At 40.8% G+C, this 12,422-nt stretch overlaps 1 protein-coding gene across 1 annotated transcript; it reads left to right on the top strand.

The window, feature by feature from the left end:
* The first annotated feature begins 17 nt into the window (after positions 1-17).
* LOC121404899 (mediator of RNA polymerase II transcription subunit 25-like) lies at positions 18-5,173 on the top strand. Its single transcript, XM_041595311.1, has 4 exons — positions 18-435; positions 2,169-2,419; positions 2,673-2,836; positions 4,724-5,173. Exons 1-4 carry the CDS (start codon positions 33-35, stop codon positions 5,145-5,147), a joined length of 1,242 nt encoding a protein of 413 aa, XP_041451245.1. The 5' UTR covers positions 18-32; the 3' UTR covers positions 5,148-5,173.
* Positions 5,174-12,422: the final 7,249 nt, after the last annotated feature.

Raw genomic sequence — 12,422 nt, 5'->3', positions numbered from 1 at the left:
TCTTATTGTAAATTCGAACGTTGAGAGTGAAAATGGCCCGTACCAAACAGACTGCTCGTAAATCCACTGGTGGCAAGGCGCCACGCAAACAACTGGCTACCAAGGCCGCACGTAAAAGTGCTCCAGCAACCGGTGGCGTGAAGAAACCTCATCGGTATCGCCCTGGCACTGTTGCCCTGCGTGAAATCCGTCGTTACCAGAAGAGTACCGAGCTGCTGATCCGCAAACTGCCTTTCCAGCGGTTGGTTCGTGAAATCGCTCAAGATTTCAAAACCGACTTGCGTTTCCAGAGCTCAGCAGTAATGGCCCTGCAGGAAGCTAGCGAAGCCTATCTGGTCGGTCTCTTCGAAGATACCAACTTGTGTGCCATCCATGCCAAGCGTGTCACAATCATGCCCAAGGACATCCAACTGGCCAGACGTATTCGTGGCGAGCGTGCTTAAGTTGACATTTCTTCGACAAGCGCATATAAACTATACAAATCGGTCCTTTTCAGGACCACAAATAACTTAACATTGAGATTTTTTATTTCTACATACTCGCATTATTTTCCCCCAAATAAAATATGTACATACTAGGTCCCATATGGAAATAATTACTCCTAATATACGGCATTACTGCTCAAAGCAACTTAAACAAAATAAGACTTGTAAAGAAAATCCTTTCTGGGGACCCTAACTTACTAAAAAGCCAAGGTTTCCCCACCAATCCTCGCATAATAAATTAAATAAGCTTGTTTTTTAAAATAAAAAATAGAATACGAAAATGAATTGTGGGAAAATCATCCAATAAATCCATAGCGTATATGATCCGTATTAAATGTATTAGCATATGTATATTCTTCATGAGTTCTGTTCTTTGTTGTAATGTTAATGAAACATGTGTGTATGTTCCGTAATAATAAGTGGGTGGAATACAATTTGGGGCGATACAAATAATTCTCATTTATTTGGGGAATCAAATAAGTTTTTTTGGGATGAACTAATCAGAAACAACCAGCTGAACAACCTCATAAATTATAACCAATATTATTATAGTTTTTTGACGTATTACATTATGACATTATTTTAACGTAATTTTAGTATCCAAGCTTTTCCAATGACCAATAAATTCAATTTCATATACATTTGACATATACATATCACATACATACATATGTATGTATTTTTATCTTTTCACTCGGAATATAATATGAGAATGAGTGAAATCAACCACCAAGTACAAACCCGTTGGACGAGTTGGCTCTCTCTCAAATTTGGAACGGCTCGCTCAATTCGTATGGGAATATGTGTATCTCACTCTATGTCGCTCAATTTTCTTCCATCTCGCTCTGTCGAAAAACGTTGCGGTGGCTGTCTCTAGTAAAATCCACCACCATCCGTGGCATGCACCTAAATTGAAACGTATAGATACAATGCGGGCGTATAATGTTGTTGAATTGTTGAGCATGTTGGTGGAATTGCCGTAGTCTATCATTTTAATACCCTTATATTAGCATTAATAGCGATTAGTAGCGAAAAAAGTGAGTTTTTGTCGAAAATATGGGTATTGAAGCTGGTCCACGTCTGATTAAATGTTGGATAAAAAAAAGTAATATTTAGAAAAATGAATTGTTTATCATTGTATATTGAAGAGCGTCTCGTGTTTTATGGGTGTAGTCGAAAAAAATTGGAAATTTGTTAATACTTGTACTTAATTAAAGTCAATGAAGTGTGAAACTAGGTCAAAAGCCACCCTTAAAGCGCAGTACAAAAATGTCAAAAGCTCAACGCCGTACTCTGCGCTTCTCAAAATTTCGAAGGAGGGCACGCTGTTTCTGCGATAGTTACAAAAAAAAGCGACAAAATAAAAATTAATTGAACTTGAACTATTGAAAACATTGTGAAACAACAAAAAAAAAAAAACATTCAAAATATACCAAAAGTGTATGTGGAGAGTGAGAGCAAAAACCAAAATCAGAATAAAAGTAAAAAACATTAATAACTCTAGCATAAACGGCCAACGCAACTCAGGGTCTTTTTCAAGACCGGAGGAGGGCCCAAAGGGAGCGGTAAGGAACAAGTCCCGAGCCGAAATTTTCAACCTTTATAACAAAACCAATACTGATGGGCAGCCCAACATTGAGAGGCGCATCATAATAAGAAAAAAATACAAAATAAAAACAACAGTGAGCAGCAGCAAAATAATACCACCAGTGAGGTGGCTGTCGGATACCAACCAACTAACAGCGATACTAAAAAACGAAAAGGGCGAAATAGCGTCCACCTATACATCGAAAACGGAACAGCGGCGTCGGAGCATCGGCGTCAATATGATCGGGGCCGGAATGGAGGACGACGACGAGGAGGAGGTTGATGCGGCCCATGCACAGCCCCCAGACCATTCTCAGGCTCCCGATATCAACGACGCTACCCAAGTGGTAAAAATTAAAGACTTAAACCAAGTACTCCAAGAACTAGAATGGGTAAAACAAAGAAACACCCAGCTAGAGAAAGCATTGGCCGACATGCAAGAAAAAATAAATGGCTATGAAGGCAGTAATACCGAATCCGAAATGGATTTTGAATACCCATCATTGGGGAAAAAAAGACAAAAAACCAAATCACCAATCGTAAACAACAAAAAAAAGAAACGCACGAGTGAAGCAGTATCATCAAAGAAAAAATCGGCAGCAACATCATCATCTTCAGCAGCGACAGCAACGTCATTATCTTCAGCAGCATCATCGTCTTCAGCAGCGACGGCAGCATCATCATCCTCAGCAGCGACAGCAGCAGCAGCAACGTTGTCATCATCTCCAGCGACGGCAGCAGCGGAAGCAGCAGCATCAAATATGGTAAAACCAAAGCAACAAGTTCCTAACATATCTATCTATAATTACAACCCTAAGTTACTTACTAATATTATAAAAAACCACAACATTACATTCATATTAGACATTAAGAATAAAAATCTCGTACACCTTAAGACTATAAACTTAGCATCATTTATTAAAGTTAAGGAAATACTCGATAAGCAACAAATTAAATACTTCTCACATACACCAAAAGAACTGAAGCCATACACATGTCTTATTAAAAAAATACCCTTAAGCACATATGATATAGAGGAAGTAACGGGGGCACTAAATAAGAGCTTGCCAGATTTAAAAATTGAAAATATTAAACCATTCAAAGAGAAATTTTGGCTAGTGCAAATAGAAAAAAACCAGGAAAGCATTAGGCAATTACTAAACCTCAAGACATTACTAAACTGCCGCATAGCAGTAGAACCCCTGAAACCACATATAAATGCAATCGTCCAATGCCACAACTGTCAACGATTTTCGCATATTGCAAGCAATTGCAAATTATCATACAGATGTGTAAAATGTTTGAACGAGCATAATCCAGGGCAATGCCCAATAAAAAAGACTGATAATCCGTCCGAAGACATTAAATGTGTTAACTGCAAGGGGCAGCACACAGCTAATGCCAAAATCTGTCCGATTCGGCAGACAACGCTTACAAAACTTCAGGAACTTAGAACTCTGAAAAGAAACAATAATAACAGGTATAATAATATCAATGGGGGTGGCCAAAACGCAATACCAAATCATGACTTAAGCAAATCAGAATGTCAATCAATTATAAAAAATAACCAAACTTTTGCATCATTATTTAATAACAATAAATTTAAGTCAAATCAACCAAAATCACCAATCACCTCCAATCCTGTGTTGGAGGCACACATCAATAAACGGCTGCGGGAGAGGCCAAAGACACAACAAGAAAGACCCCATCCCACAAACATAAGCAACCACACAATAACAATTGATAGCTTCAACAATGATGCACAAGATATATTCGGCAGAAATATCTTCGATTGTATCGCAATAATGAGGTCAGTGACAGCAAAGTACTCATTATGAGCACACTAAAATGTATTTTCCAAAACGTAAACTCGCTGCACTCTCTGCATAGGAGAGCTGAACTACAGCAATTTTTAAATACACACAAGCCAAGCATAATGTTCATAGCGGAGCATAGGTTATCAATTAAAAATGAAGTACATCTAAATAACTATCAATTCGTTCGCCAAGAGCAATTAGCAACACAAATCAAAGTCAATAACAATAACAATAAGAAAAGAGGCGGCTCTGTCGCAATTTGCATTCGAAAAAATATCAAATATACACCAATCAACTAGACCCAAATAACCTAAAATACAACATAGCTCAATAATCAAAACAAATTAAAATTCTCATTGTCTACCTCCCTTATCCCATTTCCATCCCAACACACCCCTGTAAATAAGCCCCCCCCCCCCCAAACTAGTCTTAGTTTATAGGTCACACAATTACACATACACACACACACACACACACACACACACACAAATACACAAAACAAACAAAACAATCAAAATCATGTCATATAGGTTTTTTACAAAAACTACCTTTTCCTATAATATACAAACATAAAATGTCTAAAATAAGAATATAATCAAAACAAAATCTTTTTGTAAATACATATGTAAACTTAATCACTAAAAAATACGAAAGCCCGGAAAAGCTCTAAAGCACAGGGCAATATTTTCTAAACACTCATGTTAAATATATCTAACCTTGTCAATTGGATATATTTATAAAATAGATACTTAAGCTGTATCAAATAACACTTTACTGACAATAAACGAAATATCTGTGGAAATATCTGTGGTTTCTCTTATTGTAAATTCGAACGTTGAGAGTGAAAATGGCCCGTATCAAACAGACTGCTCGTAAATCCACTGGTGGCAAGGCGCCACGCAAACAACTGGCTACCAAGGCCGCACGTAAAAGTGCTCCAGCAACCGGTGGCGTGAAGAAACCTCATCGGTATCGCCCTGGCACTGTTGCCCTGCGTGAAATCCGTCGTTACCAGAAGAGTACCGAGCTGCTGATCCGCAAACTGCCTTTCCAGCGGTTGGTTCGTGAAATCGCTCAAGATTTCAAAACCGACTTGCGTTTCCAGAGCTCAGCAGTAATGGCCCTGCAGGAAGCTAGCGAAGCCTATCTGGTCGGTCTCTTCGAAGATACCAACTTGTGTGCCATCCATGCCAAGCGTGTCACAATCATGCCCAAGGACATCCAACTGGCCAGACGTATTCGTGGCGAGCGTGCTTAAGTTGACATTTCTTCGACAAGCGCATATAAACTATACAAATCGGTCCTTTTCAGGACCACAAATAACTTAACATTGAGATTTTTTATTTCTACATACTCGCATTATTTTCCCCCAAATAAAATATGTACATACTAGGTCCCATATGGAAATAATTACTCCTAATATACGGCATTACTGCTCAAAGCAACTTAAACAAAATAAGACTTGTAAAGAAAATCCTTTCTGGGGACCCTAACTTACTAAAAAGCCAAGGTTTCCCCACCAATCCTCGCATAATAAATTAAATAAGCTTGTTTTTTTAAATAACAAAAAAAATAGAAAACGAAAATGAATTGTAGAATCATCCAATAAATCCATAGCGTATATGATCCGCATTAAATGTATTAGCATATGTATATTCTTCATGAGTTCTGTTCTTTGTTGTAATGTTAATGAAACATGTGGGTATGTTCCGTAATAATAATTGTGTGGAATACAATTTGGGGCGATACAAATAATTCCGAAATGCCTACAAACAAAATCAGTAACAAAAAAAAAAAAAAAAAACCAGTGATAGTCAAAAAAAATCGTAAAAAAATCGTTACTAAAAATCAGTAACAAATAATGGCGAAAACTTGCATTGGAAGGAAAAATCAAATCAAAGAGAATAGTCGCACATCCGAGAAATTTATTTCTAAAAACGGGCCCTGTCTTTCTAAAGACCGGAGCACGGGGTGTACGTTGTGACAACAATCGACGGACAGAAACCAGAGTAAATCGTGAAATTGACACTAAAGCCAAGCATCGAAGGCAAAACGAAAATCATATATAGTCGTATGTGGACAACGAAAAAAGTCAGTGAAGCCAATTTAAACGAACGGCATAATAATAAATACAACATTGAGAGGCGCAGCATAAGTAAAGAAAAATTAATAAGACCCGTGTCGTGGCTGCCGGATGGCGGTCAGCTCGAGGCAGTACTGAAAAATGATTATGGCCGCATAGTGAAAAAACATAAACATAAACGCGCAAAACCCAAAATGGATATGTCCCAGTTAGCCGCCGCTTGTCACAGCCATGAAGTCATGGTCGACGAAGGCGATGACGAGTGCGACATGGAACTCCTGTTCCAAACCATCACTCCCATGCAACTGGATGGAATTCTGACCGAATTACAACACCTGAGAGAACGGAACAATAGACTGGAGAAAATAAATGATGAGCTACAGACAGCCATCAACAACATGAACAACATGAGCAACGTGAACAACTGTAACAACAAGAACAACTGTAACAAGAGCGGAATCCTCACGGACTCTGACTCTGACTATCCCTCGTTGGGGAAAAAACGTCAAAAGGATTCGTCAAGCCCAACGCCCACAAAGATGATGAAGAAGAAGAAGACCAGCACCACGTCGGCATCGTCAACATCAATAAAGGCAGCGGCGTCGGCTTCAACAGCAACGGCATCAACATCAGCAGCAGCGGCAGCGGCGTCAACATCAGCAGCGGCAGCGGCCTCAACATCAACAGCCAGAGCAACAGCAGCAGCAGTATCAACAAAAAAAAACCCGTATGTTCCTTCAATATCTACTTATAGTGCTAACCCTAAGATATTAGCAACAATGCTTAAGCACCATAATGTTAACTTTACTCTAGACATTAAGAACAAGAATCTGACTCATATAAAGGCTACAAGCCTAGCCAGCTTTACGAAGACCAAACAGATAATTGAACTCAACCAGATCAAATACTTTACATATACATATAGGGAACTTAAACCATATACATTCCTAATAAAAAAATCCCATTAACAATTTACAATGTTGAAGAGATCAAGGGGTCGCTTGAGGAAAGCCTTCCAGGGATAGAGTTCACCACAATTCAGCCTTTTAAAGAAAAATTCTGGTTGGTCCAGACTGAGAGGAACATCGATAATATCAAGAGAATAATAGCCCTTAGAACCCTACTTAATTGTCGCATAGCGATTGAGCCACTTAGGCCCAATAAGAACTCAATACTGCAGTGCCACAATTGCCAACGGTTCTCGCACGTTGCGAGCATCTGGCATACAGATGCATCAAGTGCCTGGAGGAGCATAGCCCAGGGCAATGCGCCATCCAAAAAACGCCAGACAATCAAAAAATGACATAAAATGCGTTAATTGCAAAGGCCAACACACGGCCAATGCAAAAATCTGTCCAATCCGTCTTGCAGCGTTAGAAAAAATACAGCAAAAAAGGGACCATACCCAAAATAGAGAGGCAACCTATGCGTCTCTATTTCCCAAAAACAAACTGACAGCACCACCACTAGCTAGACAAAATACAATAATGACAAGTTCCCCCAAGTTACACGATTACATGACGAAACGAGAAGGAACGTGTGAGTCGCTTCTGGGGACGGGTATAAGTAGAGTCGCATACCCGTACTCAGTCATACCCGTACTCATTTTTGAGCTTCTGATTTTTTAGAATTTTTGAATAATAAAAAAATTTCACATTTTACATTTTTTGTTGCTACATCTGCTATCTACATGTACATGTATCATTTATATTATACATCTCCTCCGCTAGGGGTTGCTCGCGCACTGAACGCGGCAGAGTGTGCGAGCGAGAAGGAAAATGAGTTGCGATGTCGTTTTCTGGAGGGTGGGCAGGGGAAGGAACTGAAAATTAATTTCTTCATTCTGGCTATAATTATGATCCGATCTGATTCAGATTCGGCAATCTGGTAGATATGGTCATTCTCTACGATACTGGGTTTTTAGTTTCAGCGTATCCTGAACATTGTGGCTGCCACAGATTTTCGTTCTTTGTGTGGGCGGAAGGGGGCGGGGCAAAAGTTTGAAATACACTTGTAGCAGTGTGATATCACATGGGTCTGGAAACAAAATTTGGTTCCTCTAGCTTTTATAGTCTCTGAGATCCAAACGTCAAACAAGACGGACAGACGGACAGACAGACATGGCTCTATCGACTCGGCTATTGATGCTGATCAAGAATATATATACTTTATGGGGTCGGAAACGTTTCCTTCTCTGCGTTACACACATCCACTTTTACCACAAATCTAACATACCCCTTAACTCTTTTTTGAGTACGGGTATAAAAAAGACTTGACGCTCTCCTTTGAGGACTTCAACAATGATACCATTGACGCTGTTGAGCTAGCGAGCTTTTTCACCAGCTGTTGAACTTAGATTAAATTAAGAAGTCGAGCGATTCAATATACTTTATGTGTGTACAGTTTATTTGTTAAGTAGGCGAAATATGGGGTGCGTAGGTGTAGCGAAATAAAGCGAGAGGTGCCGGTTGATCAAATCAAAGCGAGAATTGAAGACGCAGGGTCTGTTCAATATGCGAGAGAAGTGAGTGATTGATCAAGACGGTAGAACGTGAGTGCGGGCGGGAATGCGGGACTAAAAGAGGACAGGCGGACCGAACTGCCTGTGCCCTAATGCAAGCGAGAGAGAAAACGAAAGAAGCGATAGAAGCTCGGCTGTTACTGACCCGAGCACGAGCGATAGATAGAGAGAGAGAATGCGAGAGAAAAGCATAGATGTTGCAGCTGCAGTAGAAAATGAAGAAGGAGATATATTAAAAGGCGAAAGAACTGACGCTGCCGTGAGTAATTATAATCGGTTACAATATATATATGCAGAAATTTTGGGCCACAGCATAATTCTAGTGTTGACTAGTGTAATCATACGGCCAACGGAATGGAATATGTTAGGAAAGTATCCGAACGGCGTAATACTACACAAAGTAAAGCCAACAAGCCCATCACAACTCCAGCACCTCCACAAAGCCGACTTGAAAAGGGACGAAGCTACGCCTCAGCTGCCAAAAGCCGACCAATGCCTCCACAAGTGAAGGAAACACCCAAATAATGCCAGGAGAAACCCAAAAGAGCGGAAGAAAACGCCAGTTTTGCATTTGAACAACTGAATGGGGACTCTGTGGATGCATTTGTAAAAGATCTACTTACCTGCTTCGACATCATGCAATCCGTTGTAAAAAAATATGCAAACTCCAGCACGGATATGAAGGAAAAATGGCAATTAATTCTAGACTTCCTTATTCAAATCGCGCTCAACTAAAATGCCAGTAAAAATCATGTTCCAAAACGTCAATGGCAACTGCTTAACAAACACAGGCGAGATTTGATGCTGATCGCTGAGCGCAATCTGCGATGCCTACACTCACCCGGATTAAGCCACTACCAATTCGTGAGACAGCAGATGCCAAGCTTAGCAACCGTGCAGAACAACACAAGAAGCCCTGCAACGTCAGTGGCCATTTGCGTGAGAAATGGTCTCAATACGAACGTGTAAAAATCGACCAAATGCAATACATAGAGGCTGTGGCAGTGCAAATTTTCCACACCAGCAGACGCAACATAAGAACGGGACTGATTGCAATCTCTCTGTACCTGCGTCCTCAGGATCCTCTGCTAGGCACAGACTTGGACATCCTAATGCACTCGTTGGCTAAAATAGAGGAGCATGAGCAATTCGTAGTAGGATGCGACCTGAACGCGAAACACCCATCTTGGAATAAGCCTGAGTACCGTCCAGAACACACCAACACGTCTGGAAATAGCTTGGAGAGATGGCTGCCAGACCAACCATTCTTGTTTCTACACCCAACCCAAGACCCCACCCGACCGAATCCGATAGGAGCCTCCTCAATTGATTGTTTCTTAGCGTCCTCCTCAACCCCAATAGACAGCTTAACATATACCTACGGCTTCAAAACCATAAAAGACTTCCCTTTAGACCACTTTGGAATAACCCTTACCATAAATCTAGGACAGAACCAACTAACATACAACCAACCCAAGTCTCTACTCAATTTTCAGAAAATAAGTCCGATCCACTGGAATACAATAATCCTACAGAACCTCAGACCCATCCCCAACATCCAAAATATAAACACAGCTGACATAGAAAGCCACGTCCATACATTAACGAATGCAGTAGCCAGAGCCCTTGATTCAGACGAAGCAATCCCAAAAATCACACTAAATCCGACTAACCCAAACAATCCGTTCGTCCGACTTAGCACCCACTGCCTAAACCTAATCAAAACAAAACGAAAACTTAGACGCATCCTTTTCCGACGCCTATCCACTCTTACACCAGACCAACGAAACCAAATAAAAGACACAATAAAGGACTTGGACATACAAATCAACTGCCACATAGAATTAGCTGAACTAAAATCAATAGACCATCGACTACGCAAAATAGATCCAAGTAGAATTAGCCATAAAACACTTCAAGCACTTAATCCAAACTCTCCTCCGAAAGAACAATTAGCGCATGACCTACATTTGACCAGCTAGGAAGCTGCCTTAATAGACATAGATCTGGACCTTAGCACCTCCCCAAATATAACTTCCACGTTTTACAAAATCAATGCCCTTGCGTGGTGCTTTGAAAGAGTCCATACCCAAAACGAAAACATCACCGACTCAGACCCTATCCTCAAGGCACACACCACGACTGTTAATGAAACCATAGCCCAATCAATATCCACAACATTAAATTCATACAAAACTACTTTTAATACTTCCAGAACAGCAGACGGTAACTGGCCCGAGTCCCATGAATGTGGATTTACAAACGCAGAAAATCTTTTTGAAATCCTGAAAATCAAAAACACAAAGAAAACCATGGGACCGGACGGCACTAGCAACTTTCTGATGAAGCACTGCAACATGCCTATCCTAAACCACTTGGCAACATTGTTCAACCACTGCCTTAACTTGGGATACTTTCCGTCCGAGTGAAAGAACAGCAGAATCATTGCTATCCACAAACCAGGAACAAGTCCGCACAGCCTTCGGGCCTACAGACCTATTGCCCTTCTATCTGCAATAAGTCTGCTGCTGGAGAAAATAATAATGAGACAAATACAGAAGCACATGGACTCAAATAGCACGTTAAAGGATTCTCAGTATGGTTTTAGAGCGAAATCATCGACCAACCATTCATTCATCGCAGCAAATGATTTCATCTTTGAGAATCTATCCCACAAACGTGCTGCAATAGCCTGAGCTCTGAACTTTGAGAAAGCATTTGACGCAGTCTGGACCAGCGGTCTCATTTACAAGATGACCCAATTCCATTTCAATGCAGACATTATCAAAATAGTACTATACTATCTTTCAAACAGGTCATTTCAGGTATGCAGCCCAGATGACGCTGATCTGTCCCTAATAAGATCGATCCCAGCAGGCGTTCCGCAAGGATCACTGCTAGCGCCCATCCTCTACAACATCTACCTGGCAGACATGCTCGAATACCAAATCCCTACCGGCTCAACCACAAGAATTAAGGCACTAATTTACGCCGATGATATCCTGCTATTGGCTTCCTCAGGCTCAATGCAATCCGCTGAAAGAGAGCTAAACGAGTACTTGAACATACTGTGTAATTACTTTACCAAATGGCATCTCAAGCTCAATGCAAGCAAATGCACCAGCTCAATCCTTAAAGGCCCCCGACTGGAAGACCTGTACAGGAATGCGAGAAGATTTAAGCCTAGTCTGTACATCTATGACAGACTGCCAATCAATTACGAGAAGCAGTTCAAGTACCTCGACGTCGTCTACGACGAAAAGCTCAACTTCAAGATACACACAGGAGCTGCCAGGAGGAAGGCATGTGCAATGATGAGCAAGATTCAGCACATCTACAAGCCAATAGCTGCCACTCAAGGGAACATCAGTCAACTCACCAAAATCTGCGCTCTAGCCTACAGAAAACTTATACAACCAGTTATTATGTACGGCTATGTAACGTGGATGAACATAACGTCTGCCCAAATGGAAGAGCTGCGACGATTCGAAAGAAAAATACTGCGCAAGTCAATTGGCACCCAAAGCCGAGATGCATTGATGGGCCATAACATACCGAACAAGCGGCTCTACGCATTAACTGAAACAGCAAGGATAGACAGACTTATGTTTAAATTACTGGAGACGCTCATTGAAAGAGAAAACATGACGCAAACTGAAATACCTGGAAACTACCCCACTGAGTGCCTGACTGCCCATCACATAAGCCATCTAATGGCAATGGATATCATCTACGACGAAGACGAAAACCTAATCTTTCATCACAGAAGACACCGATCCCTAAGTCACGCCGACGGGCTGGTATATAATATCAGCCAATAAGCCCCCACCCAATTCCCCAACTGTGCATAGTCCCCTCCTCCTTCTCTTTATAAATACACCCAAAGAATAGAATAAGCGTAGTATATAAATTAGCACATAAGACTTAAG

Source organism: Drosophila obscura, unplaced genomic scaffold (assembly GCF_018151105.1).
Source record: "Drosophila obscura isolate BZ-5 IFL unplaced genomic scaffold, ASM1815110v1 contig_46, whole genome shotgun sequence".
Classification (NCBI taxonomy): Eukaryota; Metazoa; Arthropoda; class Insecta; order Diptera; family Drosophilidae; genus Drosophila; species Drosophila obscura.
The sequence above is the reverse complement of the archived record's forward strand: the minus strand, read 5'-3'. Positions and strand labels throughout refer to the sequence as shown.